At 39.3% G+C, this 17590-nt stretch overlaps 1 protein-coding gene across 2 annotated transcripts in view; it reads left to right on the top strand.

The window, feature by feature from the left end:
* The window catches only part of SLC35A3 (solute carrier family 35 member A3), a 34803-nt gene that overhangs the window by 13944 nt on the left and 3269 nt on the right, over window positions 1–17590 (top strand). For both annotated transcript variants that reach the window (XM_056139072.1, XM_056139073.1), the window contains exons 2-7: window positions 1726–1930; window positions 6937–7091; window positions 7172–7294; window positions 8972–9143; window positions 15901–16019; window positions 16717–16850. In XM_056139072.1, the coding sequence (XP_055995047.1) occupies window positions 1726–1930; window positions 6937–7091; window positions 7172–7294; window positions 8972–9143; window positions 15901–16019; window positions 16717–16850 (908 nt within the window). The remainder of the gene's footprint in view (window positions 1–1725; window positions 1931–6936; window positions 7092–7171; window positions 7295–8971; window positions 9144–15900; window positions 16020–16716; window positions 16851–17590) is intronic.

The raw sequence follows: 17590 nt of genomic DNA on the forward strand, positions 1-17590 counted from the left end.
TGGACACATATTTTCAAATCTCTTGGGCATAACAAAGAATAAAATTGCGAGGTAATCTGAAAAAATATTAGGGTATTATTATTGACTTTGTTTTTTAAAGCAGTTGTACAAACTTTTATGTTTCTACTAGCAGTATTGGGAATTCTTTTTCTTCCAAATTTCTTTTGACACTTGGTAGCTACAGTTTTGGGGATGTTTGAATTGGTACCTATGCTATCTCATTGTGGCTTTAATTTACATGTCTCTAATAATTATCCACCATTCATTTATCTTTTTGGTGTAATAGCTATGGAAATCTTTTACCCATTTGAAATCGTGGTTTCTCCTACTAATCATGTTGTAAGCATTGTCAGATATTAAAGTAAGAATTCTTTCTAGGGTGTGTTTTCCCTTTTATTTCATAATATGTTTATTTAGTTAGATAGTTTTGGGCTACACTTGGTGGTTCTCAGGGTTTTTTCCTGGCTCTGTGCTCAGGGATCACTCCTCGCAGGCTCGAGGGACCATAGGGGATGCTGGGGATTGAACCTAGGTTGGCTGCATGCAGGGAAAGGGCCCTAACCACTGTAATATTGCTCTGCCCCATATTTTATCTTACTTTTAGAAAATGCTTTTAATTTTCATGATGTTTAGTCTCTTCCTGCTTTTTTTGGGGTTTTTGTTGTTGTTGTTGCTGCTGCTGCTTATTTAAGAAGTCTTTTTCATTGTGGTTATTGTTTCCTCTTGCAAATTAGTAGTTTTAACTTTTATCACAAGTCTATTATCTATATTCCTTTGGGGGAACAGAGCTATAGTTAGTGGTTAGGGCATTTGTTTTACACGCAGCTGACCCAGGTTTGATCCTCACCATCCCATTGGTCCCCTAAGCACCACCTGAAGTGATTCTTGAGTGCAGAGCCTGGAATAACTCCTGACCACGGTCCATTGTGGCCCCAAAGCCAAATACGTGTGTGTATGCATGTATATGTATATGCATATACATATGTACATATGTATTACGCATATATTACATGTTTCTATATAATAATCGGTATGAACGAATAGTGGTGGAAGTTCATTTAAAAATAGCTGTTTACTCTTTAGGTAAGTGTATAGGGATGCAGAGATAACTCAGTGGCTGGTCCGTGTTTTGCATGTGGAAGGCTGGGGTTTCATCCCAGCATCCCTTGGTTCCTGCCAGGCCCTGCTGGCAGCAGCAGGATTCAGGCCCCAGAGTCTGTGTGGCTGCAGCCCCCTCTGCTTGTTTCATGGGTCTGTGGTCAACAGTGCTGTGTCCCCAAATTACCCTGTGCCCAGGGAGCATTTCCCCTGTCTGACAGCCTGTTCTCTTCCCGTGTATTAGCTTGGGAAGTTGGGGGAGGGGGGTTCACCTTTTTTGTTATTGTTACTGATTTACAACTTTTGGTGCTTTCAGGTTTTAAACTACTGTGGCACCCGAGAGTATCTCACCCGCCCAGATATAGACGAGGAAAAAAAAAATCTCCAGGGAATTTATTGCTAAGACATCCACTGAAGACTGATATTTATAGCCATTTTGTCTTAATTCCTTCACATTTGAAACCTTCTTGTCATAGCTTTTTAGTTTGGGACTAAAATCAGTAGTTAAATTTAGGAAAATAAGAGTGGAATACACCCAGTGCATCTTCTGGGGAATCAGAAGTCCCTTACTTGTTTTAGCTTCTGTTATTTCCTAACTTTTTTTGCCCTGTTTGTTTTGTTTTTCAGGCAAATGAAGAAAAAACAATGTCCGCCAACCTAAAATACCTTTCCTTGGGAATTTTGGTATTTCAGACAACCAGTTTGGTTCTGACAATGCGTTATTCTAGAACTTTAAAAGAGGAGGGACCTCGGTATCTGTCTTCTACAGCAGTGGTTATTGCTGAGCTTTTGAAGATAATAGCCTGCATTTTATTGGTCTACAAAGATTGCAGTAGGTATTAGGGTTTTTTTGTTTGTTTGTTTTTTTAAGTTATTGTAATTTGTTTGATCACTGTCACTGTCCTCCCGTTGTTCGTCGATTTGCTCGAGTGGGCCCAGTAACATTGTGAGATTTATTATTACTGTGTTTGGCATATTGAATATGTCACGGGTAGCTTGCCAGGCTTTGCTGTGTGGGCGAGATACTCTCAGTAGCTTGCTGGGCTCTCTGAGGGGGGCGGAGGAATTGAACTTGGCTCAGGCCACATGCAAGGCAAACGCCCTACCCGCTGTGCTATTGCTCCAGCCCAATTAGTTTGGTTTTATTTTAATGTTATATATTAGTAACTATACATCTCATGCATTTTCTCATGCCCTAGTATAAGAATATTTAATATTTCATATTTTTAAAGATTTTATAGGTAGTAGTATAGGAATTTTAATATAGATTATGAGCACAAATCCAGAAGTAAGCCCTGAGCACTACCAGATCTGGGCCAAAACAAACAAAAAACACTACTTCCTTGACTTTCCAGATACATTTTCACAGTTGTCTCCCCACATCTCCTTCCATCTCTTAATTTTGTTGCTGTTGTTAATCTCCCTTTTCAACATATTCTCTGAATGTTGAATATGATGTTTGGCCTTCCTTTCTGGAAAAATACACTTATCTCACCTAGTCCTTGATATTAAAGCAATATATAAGCCAGTAAGCACATGAAAACATGCTCAGTGTCATTAGTAATCGAGGAAATGCACTTCACATGCACTTCACATGCACTTCACATGTCAAAACTACAGAGACAGCACTCTTCCTCGCTCCCAGTGGCTGTCTGCTTACAGAAAAGACTTCTCTGGGGGCAGAGAAATAACTTGACAGGTGCTAGAGATCACTCCTGGCATGGCTCACGATCGTATGTGGTGCAAGGGATCAAAACTAAACAGGTACATTCAAAGGCAAATGCCTTACACACTGTTTTATCTCTCCAGCCTCAGAAAGTAGTGTTTTTGTTGCTAAAATCTGGAAGATGGAAATAGCCACTCATGCAGCATTATAGATCCGATGGTATCTTAAATATCAATAACTGGCATTGTAGAGAGATGTAATGCAACTAACAGTGAACAAAAACACAAATAGATAAGACTACACACAAAAATTAAATTACAGGTAAATTAAAATTTGATATTTAAAAGTATGTTTTATGCTATGAAGGTTTGGAAACAAGTTTCTAAAATAAAAATAAAGCAAACATAGATCCTTTTTGTTCAGTAAATCCTTTTTTAATATTGTTGACATTTCCCAGAACTGCAACTTTAAGCAAAATGATCTCTAACAAACCAGTTTTACCATAGGCTACTTGATATAAGTAAGAGCCAAGTTCCTAGGTCATATTTCTGGTCACAAAATCATACTCTTGGAGCCAGAGTGATAGTACAGGGTATAGAGTGTTGACCTTGCACATGGTCAACCTGGATTCAAGCCCCAGCATCACATATGGTTCCCCAAACAGCCAGGAGTGATTCCTGAGTGTAGAGCCAGGAATAACTGTGAAAACCACCAGGTGTGGTCCCCACCCCCAACCCCCTGCCAAAAGAAATCACTTAACTTGTATAAAAGGTCCCAACGATTTCTAGTATAAAATTTATTTGTAAATGAATAATAGATCTCAAACACTTCTAATATGAAAGTATTATTTTAATTGAGTAAATAATCATTCATTTTTCCAGCCCTTACCCCCACTCCCTTATTCCACTTCAGGGCTACAGGTAACTGAAGTCTGTCCCAGAAACTTAGGGCAGCCCTAAACAGGATGCACCTCCACACACCCACCTTCATTGATGTCAGGACAGTGAAACACACCAGAAAACACACCAGTGCGCATGTCTTTGGGAGGAGGGAGGAATGCGCTGCAAACATGGGATACTGAAAACCCCACACCGATCATAGTCCTAGTGAGGAACTTCTTTTCTCATTGATGATGTTATGAAAGGGCGACTGAAATGACATCATTCAAGGACCTTCTGAAGGTTAGAATGAATATGCCTATATTTCAAACCTAATGAAAAGACAAAGCTACACATTGAGAAAATTTATTTACATCATATGAAATCATCGGTGCAGTCTAGTATATACAAAGAACTTCTGCAGCTCAATAAGAGAAAGACCGGCAACTCAACAGAAAAGGGGGGGAAAATATCAAAATTAAAAACACAAAAGAGAAAAACTGTGTGACCAATAAATGAAAAGATGCTCGGCTGCACTTAGCCGTTAGAGAAAATTACAAACAGAATGCTCCATTTTACTACCCATGGCAGTGGAAACAAGAAGTCTGGCAATATCTGAATTGGTTGAAAATGGAATAAGATCTCCCTCTGCTACTTCTGAAAGTAAAAATCTAGTATTATTTAAAATTTAATTAAAAATAGTAGAAGGGGTTTTTTTCCTTCCTTTTGCTTTTCTTTTTTGCCCCTGCAGTGTTAGGAATTGAAGCCACGTCTCTTGCATACAGAGCATTCACTTGACCACTAGCTCCCTTTTTAAAGGAACTAGCATTTTACGCAGTATTTTGCTAAAAAAAGAGAGAGAGAAGAAACTTAAATTAGTTCATTTCTTTTTGGGACTCAGGGCCACACCCATTGGTGCTTGAGAGCTATTTCCAGCTTTCTGTTTAGAGGTTGTTCCTGGCTGTGCTGGGGGTGGGGGGATAAAACCGCATGCAAAGCATGCCCTGTGGCCCACTGAGCTATATCTCTTTGGCCCCAAGATTTTTTGTTTGTTTCTTATTATGATGCCCAGGATAGAACCCAGGGCCGTGCGTGTATAAGGCAGATGTTCTGCTGCTGAAACCACATCCCTGGCTAGTTATATAGTTTTTTAAAGTATTATTTTAGTGTGAAGAAAGGATGAATATCTGGGAGTAAGTTTTTTTAAATAAGAGCCATGCCTGTGTATACCATGTTGAAGATCCAGCTCCAGGCCTCAAGAACATTCTAGGCATGTGTTCATCACTTGAACCGTACTCCCAACCCCATGAGATCTCTCATTAAGATTTCTTTTATTTTGTCTTCTATTTGTGGAGGCCACATTGATGGTACTTAGGGGCTATCCATTACCTGAAATGAACTCAAGTCTTCATACAAATAAGACATTGCTTTTAAACAGTTTTCAAGTGTTACGTCGAGAGAGGGAAAAATTATCTTTAAACTGTTATTGTTGAGGAAGTGTTAGGGTTCTGTACAAAATGTAAATCTTTTCGGATCCTCATTCATTGCTAGTAGGAATATTGACTGGTCCAGACTTATGGTAAAACAATACTTTCCTTAAAAAAAATCACCAAGGGGGCCGGAGCGATAGCACAGCAGGTAGGGCATTTGCCTTGCATGTGGCCGACCTGGGTTCGATCCCTGGCATTCCATATGGTCCTCCAAGCACCGCCAGGAGTAATTCCTGAGTACAGAGCCAGGAATAAGCCCTGAGCGTCGCTGGGTGTGACCCAAAAAGCAAAAAAACAAAAACAAAAAAAAATCACCAAGTACTTGAGCAATGTGACCCAGCAATTCCACGTCTGAACGTTTACCACAGGGGCCCAAAAATTACCTTCAGAAAATATATTTGGGCTATTGATTTGGTATGTTCGTTTCTGCATTATTCACAGTTGCCAGTATCTGGAAATAACACAAGTGTCCAAGAACAGATGACTGAATATATAAACTGTGGTACAATACATACATGCTTTGGAATACCACTTGACTATAAGAAAATATGAAGTCATGCAATTTGCTGCGAGGTGTATGGATCTGGAGAGTGTCATGCTGAGTGAAGTTCGAAGAAGAGGGACAGATACAGAATGATCTCTTCCATGTGGGATATAAAGAAACAGAGTAGGGAGATAACAAATGCCCAAAGACTACAGAAACTGAGAACTGGTCTTCAGTAGGAAACTTCCCATTGGGTGAACACTGTGGGAGAGATTGGTTCTGGATTATGTCATGAATCAAACCCTCCCATTAACAGTCTTGTAAACCATTATGCCTATAATTTTTTTAAAAAAATGAACAAAAAACATAAGCCCTTCCTTAGGAGTTTTTGTATTGCTTAGAAGTTAGAACTTTTAAAAATAAATGATACTGAAGTTCGGCTAACAAAATCCCTTGTCCTCTCTTATGTCTAACACGCATGCAAGGCAATTGCCCTACTCACTGTACTATTCCTTCAGCCCCAGTCTTCCAGATCGCTTGAAGCAAGAGTTTTTTTTGCCACACAGTGCAGGCGCAATGAGAGCAAAGAAAATACTTGAAAAGGAGTATTTTCTCCTTTGCTCCTCTTCCTACCTAGAACAAGAACCAGAGGTGCAGCAGACATTTGGTGACTTTTTTGCAATAGTCATGTCATGTAAACAATACCGGAGAAGCATATATTTAAGCTTCATCAGTCTTATAACTACTTATATATATGTGGGGGGAAGGAGCATACACTCAGGGCTCTGATGTCATCACTGAGCTGCTGGAGGGGGTATCACTGGATCTCTGGAGCTGGTTCAGGATATGAGACAGATCCCTCTAGGTGCAGCCAGTGTTGGGTTGGGCGTTTTGTTGTTTGTAGCAAAGCCTCCTCCTAAACTGATCTGTCTTTTTATCATTAGACTCTTGCCAAATGTTAAATGGATATTTGATAATCAAACAATGCACAATGTCAAGTTTTTTGTTGCTATAATAAATTTTTAAATACTTGACTGACAAATTCATACTTTTGAATTTTGGGGGCATCGTAAATACGTATGTGTGAATGTTTGAGCGACACATATTCTTGATTGTATTTCTCACTGAAGTAATATAAAGATAATGCTTTACTTTATTGCTGCCTTACAATATCTAACGTAATGAAGGGTGTATTATAGACCTAAAAGTATAACATTAAGATTTCCTTTTTTTACAGATGAGAAAACTGAGGCCTTGAGAGAGGGTACGTAACTTAGAGTTACTTAATTACTGATTTTGCCCATTTCGTGTTTTTTCTAGAATGTAGTCTAAGAGCACTGAATCGAGTACTACATGATGAAATTCTTAATAAACCTATGGAAACGCTTAAACTTGCAATTCCATCAGGGGTATATACTCTTCAGAATAATTTACTGTATGTGGCATTGTCAAATCTAGATGCTGCTACTTATCAGGTACTTAAAATATATTTTCAGTTATCCTTTTATGAAGCAAATAAGCAAACTTTAATAATATTGGTTATTTTCTTTTTCAGGTCACCTATCAGTTGAAAATTCTTACAACAGCATTATTTTCTGTGTCTATGCTTAGTAAAAAGTTAGGTGTGTACCAGTGGCTCTCCCTAGTAATTTTGATGACAGGAGTTGCTTTTGTACAGGTAACTATTCAAGATAAGTATATCTTTCATTTTGGTCACAATTTTAAAACCTTTAATTTTAAAACCTAGTATATATTATTTATTGAGACCACTAAATGCTTATTCTCAGAACTGACTCTTGGGGGGTGGGGGTTCTTTGAACAAGATTCTATGTAAAGATTACATTATCTGCTGTAAAAATAAATGAGCTAGTGAAGGAATTAAGACAGTGCATGTCAAATGAAGCTGACTTTTATGGAGTATCTGGAGCTTTGAGTTATCATTTGTTCCTATTTCACTGTCTTCTCACTTCCCTGGTGCAGGTGTTTCCTGGCTTTTCTCCCATCTTTCTAGTGGTCCCTTGTTGGTTTCAATCCCAGGGTTCTCTTCTTGCTATTGCATTTAGATTTTCAGGTGCTCAGAGACTTGCTCTTTCTCTAAAGTTGGGCTCTGATTTTTGGAGATTTTATTCCTTCTGGAGGCTTTAATTAACACATGTGCTATGGCTCTGTCATCTGTCATCAGCCCTGATCATTTCAGATTTGTATATCCAAATTCTTAGACTTTGTTGCTTATTGGTGACGGGTCTGGCAAACTCAGTTTACCCAACACTAACCTTTATTATTTTTTCCACCTAATCTGTTCTTGTTTCTCTCGGTCATTATTTATTCAGCCTGGGGAATTATTCAAGATACGGTACATCTAATCGCCAAAACCTTACCTTGTTTACTTTTTATTGCTTCTTGATTTGCCCTTGTCTGTCACTACTGCAAATCATGCCTTCTTGATTTCTTTCAATGTTTGTCTTCCCAATTTTTTTTTTAACTACAGTTTTATCTTTAGCCTCAAATTAAGCTTCTCCCTAGTCCCCACAGTGATCTGTTTAAAAACAACCCAACAACCCAGTTATACCTGTTTTTGCCATCTAGAAGGATTCCCAGTCATATTTCCAGGGTGTGATGTGTATGGTTTTTTCTTTTTTTTTGCTTTTTTGGGTCACAACCCAGCGATGCATGGGGGTTACTCCTGACTCTGCACTCAGGAATTACTCCTGGCGTTGCTCAGGGGTCTATATGGGATGCTGGGAATCAAACCCAGGTCGGCCGCGTGCAAGGCAAATGCCCTATCCGCTGTCCACTGTACTGTTACTCCAGCCCCTAATATGTATGTCTTGAATACAAAATATTTTACATCTTTATTTTGAATGGGCGTTAGAAAACTATAATGACTTATCGAACTTTTAGGCCATTGTTTAAACTTAACTAGCTATTACAATATAAGTAGATATTCTTAATTTAAAATATTAAAGTAATGGGTCATTTAGGAACATTGCTCTACAGAATTAAGTCTAGAATGGTTAGCTAGCAAGGCACCAGACGGCCTCGGTGCACCAGCAGCTTCACTTGTTTTCCTCTGCGCTACACTTCACATTCCACATTTCTGCAGCTGAGCTACTTGTCAAGGCCCATTCCCTGCATCTGTGCACTTATTCATTCTCTCCTTTTGTTAGGAAAGTTTTTGAAGTTCTAACTTATAACAGGAACGTAAGTGTGGGGAATATATACAATGATTCTGAGATTTCCTTTTAGAACCCCCAAGAGTGTTATTGCTCACAGTTTTGCCTTCAAGTTTGAATGGAGACGCTGAACAGTGCTGTAGGAATTAAGCTTGGCCTTCATTTCCTTCCTCTTTGCTCAGTGGCCCTCGGATTCTCAGGAGCTGGACTCTAAGGACCTTTCCGCGGGCTCACAGTTTGTTGGCCTCATGGCAGTTCTCACAGCTTGTTTTTCAAGTGGCTTTGCTGGGGTTTACTTTGAGAAAATCTTAAAAGAAACCAAACAATCAGTGTGGATAAGAAATATCCAACTGGGTAAGTTTTAGTGCTTTCTCTGTTATTTTCTACAGGTATTGTTATGATTAAAAACTTCTATGTATCTTTAAATAAATAAACCTTTCATAAAATCAGCTATTGATAAAATAACTGTCAAGGTTTTGCCTTTCAAAATATATGATTTCATTTCTTAGCAGTGCCAGGGGTGACCCTGGGTCTCATATGTGCAAAGCATGCTGTGCTATTGAGCTACATCTTAGCCTAAAAATTCATATTTATATTTTACACGAAAGTCTTTTATTCAGTAATACAAGAATTTAGGTCTGTAACTTAGAGTATATGTATCTTTTTGCAATCTTAATAACTATCTCTGGTTATTTTTTTTCTGAGAGATGGTATAAATAATTGAGATATTTTCCCTTTCTGGGAAAAGAGATTAAGATATTCAGCAAACTTTATATGATAACAGTGTTGTCAGCTGTTCATGTTATATGTTTATCAAATCTCCATGATATACACTTTAAATATCTTAGAATTTTGCCAAACATACTACAACTGAAAAAAATACTTAAAGGAAGTTTGAAATAGTGTTTCATCTGTTTTAAAATATTAATAGAACTTTTTTTTTCTCTTGATTGAGGTTCTATGATTTACAATACTGTTAATGATGGTTTCTCATGTACATAATTCCAATACCACATCCATCACCAATATATCCACCTCCCTTTCAAAAGACTTTTTATTTCAATAAGTTATGGTTCATTTTTTAAATTTATTTTTATTAGTGAAACACCATTTAAATTTATTTTTATTAGTGAAACACCATGAGGTACAGTTGTAGACTTACAAATTTTTGTGCTTGAGTTTCAATTATACAATGATCAAGTACCCATCCCTCCACCAGTGCCCATTTTCCACCATCACGGATCCCAGTATTGCTCCCCCCCTACCCCCCATCCCACCCTGCCTCTGTGGCAGGGCATTCCCTTTTGTTCTCTCTCTCCTTTGGGGTGCTGTGGTTTGCAAAAGAGGCATTGAGTGGCAGTCATGTCCTATCTATACTTTCAGCATGCACCTCCCATCCTGGGAGGATCCTCCCAACATGTTATGGTTCATTTTTAATCTTACTGTATTTTGGTTTGGGGGCCTCACCTGGCTGCGTGCAGGGCTTACTCCTGAGTCTGTGCTCAGCGGTCTTTCCAAGCAGGTTGAGGGGACCATATTGGGGCTCCTGGGATTGAACCTGGGTCAGCTCTATGGAAGGCACAGGCTTTACCCCCTGTACTGTTGCTCCAGCCCTTCATTCTTTATTTTAGCTGAATGTAGTTTATTCTTCTTAAAGTAGACTAAAAGAAAAATCACTCCACACGTTGAGGATTGCCCTTAAACAAATATATAGATGATTTATGTATAGTATTATTATATCTCACACGGTTTCCACCACTTAGTATTTCTGGTATATATTTATTTTGGAATTTGCTATGTGTGAGAAGCAACTCAACTGCAAATCAACACATTCTATTTTAAATCTCTGTACTTGTGATTTTTCAGCTCATCTTTGAAGCTGCTGCTTTTTTCTGCTCAAATCATTTTAGTAAGTACAGGTTCCTCTTCCCCCTATCTGAAACTTGACTACTTGACTGTACAAGGAACTCCCAAATCATTCCAGATAGACCCTTCATGTATTTCCCTGGGGCATCCATTCTACCACTGTGCCACGTCCACTGCCCTCATCCTTTTAGGGACTTGGGCAGACCTGTCACAGTGTCTCTTGAGAGCAGTCTGTGATTTGTACTCCTAAAGGCCTGTATTTTAAGCCAGACCGTCCCACGAACGTCCCAGGTTTCACATTCTAATAATGTGAAAAGAAATTGACCTTCATTTTTATCACATTGTAGAACACTCAAGATAATTATTTTTTCTTTTCCTTTTTTTTTTTTAATTGGAGTGTGGGTGTGGTGTTTGCATCCTACCAAGCATTGCTCAGGGATCACTCCTGGTGCTCATGTGCCTGAACCGTATATGGTACTGGGGATTAAATTTGGGTCAGCCGTTTGCAAGGCAAGCACCTTACACAGCTGCACTATCTCTTTGGCCTCATATTTTTCTTTTTTAAATGCAGTCAATTATTTTTTCATTGGTGTGTTAAAACAGATTGATTCCAGTAGTTTCTAGTACTTTTGTACCAAAACAAATTCATATTTTTAATAGTAATCTTATCTGAATCATTGCAAGGCAGTTTATATCATCATATATTATTTGCCAAGTGTAGGATTCAGACAAAATAAGAGAAAAACCTAAAAGCTATAGAACCTGAAAGTATTTGAATTGTTTTATTTATTAATTTTTGAGTTTTTATGCCACACTATTGTCCTCAGGGCTTACCTCTGGCTCTGTGCCTTGTGGTCACTCCTGATGTCCTCAGGGGACCATGTGTGGTTCCAGGGATCAAATTACTGTTGACACATACAAGGCAAGTCCTAAAACCCTGTACTATCTCTCTGGCCCCATGATTTGTTGCTTTTGTTGTTGTTGTTTGTTTATTTGCATTTAGACCACACCTGGCAATGCTCAGGACTTACTTCTGACTCTGCTCTCAGGAATCACTCCACGCATTTCTCATGGGACCCTGGGGGGTGCCGGAAATCGAACTTGGATCAGCCATGTGCAAGGGAAGAGCCCTTCCTGCTGTATTATGTCATCAGCCCCTCTGGTCCCGTGATCTGAGTTTCAAATATTAGAAGTCACCATTCAAATGTATTTTAAGTAGAAAAACAGGGGCCAGAGTGATAGTATAGTGGGTAGGATAGTTGCCTCGCACACGGCTGACCCAGGTTCAATCCCCGGTGTCCCATATGGTCCCCCAAGCATTGCCAGGAGTAATTTGTGAGTGCAGAGCCAGGGGTAACTCCTGGGCATCACTGGTTGTGACTGCCCGCCCCCCCCAAAAAGAAAGAAAGAAAGAAAGAAAGAAAGAAAGAAAGAAAGAAAGACAGTTTTGCTTCTTGCAGTGCAGAAGGTAAAAGTAAAGAAAAAAATGAATTAATAGTTTTGTTCAGTTTATTTAGAGAGCAAGTTAAGAGTAGTTAAAAAGCATTAATCAATTAAATTCATCATTTCGGAAAGAATGTGTTTATAGTGTAGTGGTTAAGAACACTTTGTATTGTGGTCAGACTTCAGATGCTTGGTATATCACGATTTATATGGCTGTAAGGAATTTTTTTTACTTTCACTTTCCTCATCTATAAATGTAAAGCATTTCATATGTAGCTATGATGATTAAATGATACATATATAAAGTGGGTTAGAATGAAAAATCTGGCATACCATAAGCACTAATAAGAGATATTTGTATAAATATATAAATTTAAGAGAAGAAATATTCAAATTTGGGGCCAGAGTGATAGTACAGTGTGTAGGTAAATGTAATACCATTACATTTATTAATGGTATTAATGATAAACTTGCTCAAGATATTGAAAAATATGAATAAATATGTTATAGATCATTCTGAAAACAGACATTAAGTTAAGAAAATCGGACTGCTCACAGTTAAAGTGATTATTAATGTATGAAGTTTATATATGCTGCCATTCTTTTATCCCAGGTTGTTTTATAATTCTGGTTTTCCTGTACCTTTTTTATTTTCCAAAGGCATTTCTATCTGCTTTTTCATTTAGATAGTTTTTCCTAGTGATTCTCTAAGTTTCATCATTTTTCCTTTGTCACCATGAGCAGTATATTGCAAAGATAGTGATTTTTATTTTGTAGTAGTCTTTCGTGTGTGTGTGCAGGTATTGATTAGTTTTTGGGGGGAGAGTGGGGCACACCCCTGAGTGTTCAGTGGTTGCTCCTGTCAGTGTTCGTGAACCATGTGGTGCTCTTGCATCCAAACTACCCTCTTGCCTGCAAAGCGTGTGCTACAGTCCTTTTCTCCTCCCCAATCCTGATTCATCATTTTTATATTAAACAGATTCTTGTCTGCTCTGTTCCTTTACTGAGTTGGGGTTTTTTGTTTGTTTTGTTAACTCATTTTATGGTTTATGATTCTTTATCACTATTTATTATTATGTCCAAGGTTTGCTGTTATTTTTCTTTGTCTTTTCTAGTACAAGGACTCCTTTCTTTCTTTTTGGCTGTTTTTGTTTGGCTACTCACAGGACAGTACCTGCTTTGTGTTCCAAGGTCCCTAGCAGCAGTGCTCAGGGGGGATGCAGTTCCGGCTCCTGCCTGTGCAGCATGCACTCGACTGTGCTCGCCCTCATCCTTTCTCTTCTGGGAGGGAGGCAGGAGAAGGGTCCCCCTGGCAGGTACTCGCCAGCTGGCCCGTGTGCATTAGTGTTAAAGTTGCATGCGGTGCAGTGCTTGGGGCCTCAGCAATACTCCTCCCAGTCCTGGGGCCAGGGGCTTTGAACCCAGTCCCATCACACGCTTATCACTGCATGCTTCCCGCCTCCTGGCTCCTTCGCCCCAATCCTTCGGTGCTGCTGCAGATGTGGTAGTGGTACTCCATTAGCTTTTGTTTATCCAGGAAAGCCTTTACTTATCCACCATATTTGAAAGAAAATTTCGCAAGATATTACTCTTGCTTAGAAGTTTAACCTTTCATAATGGTGAATAGATGGTTCGTCTCTTCTAGCTGGTGGGGTTTATGCTAAGAAATCTAATGATAATCTGACGCTGAGGTGTCTTTGAACATTACCTTATTTCTTCCTAAGTAGCCTTTAATATTTTCTTAAAATTTTTTAAAAATTGGGGCTGGAGTGATAGCACAGCAGGTAGGACGTTTGCCTTGCACACGACCGACCTGGGTTCATTTCCCAGCATCCCATATTGTTGCCAGAGCACTGCCAGGAGTAATTCTTTTTTTTTTTTTTATTTTTTATTAGTGAAACACCATGAGGTACAGTTACAGACTTACACATTTTTGTGCTTGGGTTTCAGTTATACAGTGATCAAGTACCCATCCCTCCACCAGTGCGAGCATGAGCCAGGAGTAAACCCTGTGCATTGCTGGGTGTGACCCAAGAAGCAAAAAAAAAAAAAAAAATTAAATATTTTTTCCTTTGTCATTGACAGTGGAATTTTGTAGCCAAAGGCTCTGCTGGTCAAAAATGCTTCTCAGTAATGGGCTCAGAGAGGCCATTGTCCTTCTGGCCTGCTGATGTCACTGGCACCTTTGTATAGACAAAGATCCCTGCTGGAGCAGAATCCTGTTCTCCGCCCTGAAGGATTCTGCTGGTGTCCCAGACACCTTTATGTTCCTAGGGTCCAGGCACTTTCCTTGCTTGGTTTGAAAACCTGTCCAGCCCCCTCAGCTGCACTAGGAGATGTAGACCAACGTTTTTAGTTGGAAGCTTAGTGCAGGTGTGGGGTTCCTGTCACACTGTGCCAAAATTGCCAGAGTTCAGAGATGGGTCGCAACACTCAGCCTCTGGCAGCCAAATGGGGAGTTCCCTTCCTGCGCTCCCACTGAGTTCCTGGAGTCTGCGTGCCCCATGGTGCTTTCCTTCCCCCTGCTTGGTCTGTAATTCCCTCGGGGCAGTCCCCATCACCTCCTAGTTAGTACACAGTACCTAGCCCTGACCCAGCCCACACCAGAGGGTTTTAGTCACCCTCCTTCAAAACTGAAGGTGCCAGGTGCTCAGAAGCCCTCTGGGGTACGCTCATCAAGCTGTGTGAGACACAGAGATGCTTTCTGCTCTTTTTCCAAGGGGATTTTCCCTCGTTGAGGTCTAATTCCTTCATGTTTCATGGGTGTCCTGTTGTTTTTAAATGGATGAAGTATTCCCTTTGAAGTATTTATTTTCATAAGTTTGTGTTGTGCTACAATTTTTAGTTCATAAGTAGTCATATTAAAATGTAGGGCTGGCATAACTAAAATCTAGAAAAAAATTTTATTTCTTTTTGTTTTCATTTCCATGTGGAATGCTTACTTTTGGGTTTTACTAGATTGACCTTCACCTTTCCCTCTTCAACTGCATATGGTACCAGAGACTACTTCTATGAGATGGCCCCTGTTCATATCTTCCTTCAGAGTTGGAGATTGTTCTTGGAACTCCTTTAGATTTAGTAGTAAGATGATAAACTCTGAGGCAGAGACAGCCACTGCTGTCTTTGAGCAGCTGGCCTTCCCCAGCAGATTTTATTAAGGTCAGATTCTGATGTTACCTACAACTTATTAGCTCTTAATTCTGACGTTTTTGGATACTACATTCAAAAAAAGTTTTTTTTTCTTTTTGGGTCGCACCCAGCGATGCTCAGGGGTTACTCCTGGCTCTGCACTCAGGAATCACTCCTTGCGGTGCTCGGGGGACCATATGGGATACTGGGAATCAAACCCGGGTCATCTGCTTTCAAGGCAAACACCCTACCTGCTTATTGCTCCAGCCCCCAAAATTCTTAAAATAAAAAGTGCTCTGTCACATACCTGAGGTTTAGTATATGCATGTGTAATGCAAATGCATGTAGATCTACCTACCAATAGAAAGATTGAATGAAATATGCCCAGAGTTAGCATTTTACAAATATTTAAATAGGCCAGCAGCTTTTAGTGATGTTTATGCATTATATTTTTAAATGCCCCAAGGTTGGTAATTTCTGTTGCTTTATATTCTCATGTGTTTGACTACATCATTATATACAACTATATCTTTAAAATTATATGACAAAGTAAAAAAAAATTATGTGCTCAAATTTTATCAAACAATAAAAGTTAAGCATCAGTTATTTGTAATATAAATAGAAATTCTTTAGAAAAACAGAATGGCATATGACATAAACCTTTTTTTTTTAGGTTTCTTTGGTAGTATATTTGGATTGATGGGTGTATACATTTATGATGGAGAATTGGTATCAAAGAATGGATTTTTTCAGGGATATAACCGGCTGACTTGGATAGTTGTTATTCTTCAGGTAAAGCATTTGAAGTTTTATGTTTAGTGCTAACAAACTTAATTTTGATATAAAAATTCAAAGTAGCTATTAATACACTGATGTAAGCAGAACACACCCCTCATGTTAGTGCTGTTAACATGTTCGTGTATTTAGTTTCTTCAGGAACACTAACATTGGGGCTGGAGAGAGCACAGCCTGTAGGGCCAACCCAGATTCGATTTCCGGCACCCTATATAGTCTCCTGAACCACGCCTGGAGCTATTAGCATTACTGGGTGTGATAGAAAAAACAAAAGATAAACAAATTTGAACGAGTTTGGGCTCTGGAAGATGGTGCAAAGGGCAGGAGTACATGCTTGGTATGCAAAGGCCCCAAGTTCAATCCTTAATAGTTATGAGATGTCAAGAAAGATCACTCTCAGGCTGGATTGATAGCACATTGGGTAGGACTTTTGCTTTGCACACGGCCGACCCGGGTTCAATTCCCAGCATCTCATATGGTCCCTCAGCACCGCCAGGAATAATTCCTGATTGCAGAGCCAGGAGTAATCCCTGCTGGGTGTGACCCAAAAAGAAAAAAATAATCACTCTCATTAAATTTATAGAACAAAGCTTAGAACTATTGAATAATGAGATTATTTTTTAAATAATGAGATTATTTTAAAAGCAGTTTTATGTATGTTGGTTTTTTTAAAATAATATTTTAAACTCTGCAGGCACTTGGTGGTCTTGTAATAGCTGCTGTTATTAAGTATGCAGATAATATTTTAAAAGGATTTGCAACCTCTTTGTCCATAATATTATCAACGCTGATATCCTATTTTTGGCTACAAGATTTTGTGCCGACCAGGTAATCCTCTTTTCTATATCATTCTTTATTGGTCCCTTTTCTGAGGTACTGTGATTGCAATACTGCTAATGATAGTTTCATGCATATGTTGTTCCAACACCACACCCATCACCGGAGAGCCAACTTCCCTTCACTAGTGCCCCAAGACCTTTCCTATCCACCTACAACTCACCTCCCCCCCCCAGTAAACTCAGTTCTGTGGATCATCTCTTCAGTTCTGTTGCCTTTGGCCATTTTCTCTTCATTTGTTGTGTATCTATATCCCACCTGTGAGAGATTATTCTGTATCTCTTCTTTCCTTTCCTACCACTTTCAGGAAGATACTCTGCTTCCATCCACGTAATGGCAAATTACATGATTTTATCTTCTCTCTCTCTCTCTCTCGCACACACACACACCTTTTTTTTTTTAGTTTTGCCCATATCTTTTTTTTTTTAATTTTTATTAGTGAAACACCATGAGGTACAGTTGTAGACTTACAAATTTTTGTGCTTGGGTTTCAGTTATACAATGATCGAATACCCATCCCCCCACCAGTGCCCATTCTCCACTACCACCAGTCCCAGTATCCCTCCCATCCCCCACCCTCCCATCCCACCCTACCTCTGTGGCAGGGCATTCCCTTTTGTTATCTCTCTCCTTTTGAGTGCTGTGGTTTGCAAAAGAGACATTGAGTGGCAGTCTTGTTCGGACTATAGTCTACTCTCATCACGCATTTCCCATCCTGAGGGGAACCTCCC

Source organism: Sorex fumeus, unplaced genomic scaffold, assembly GCF_029834395.1.
Source record: "Sorex fumeus unplaced genomic scaffold, SorFum_2.1 ptg000131l, whole genome shotgun sequence".
Lineage (NCBI taxonomy): Eukaryota > Metazoa > Chordata > Mammalia > Eulipotyphla > Soricidae > Sorex > Sorex fumeus.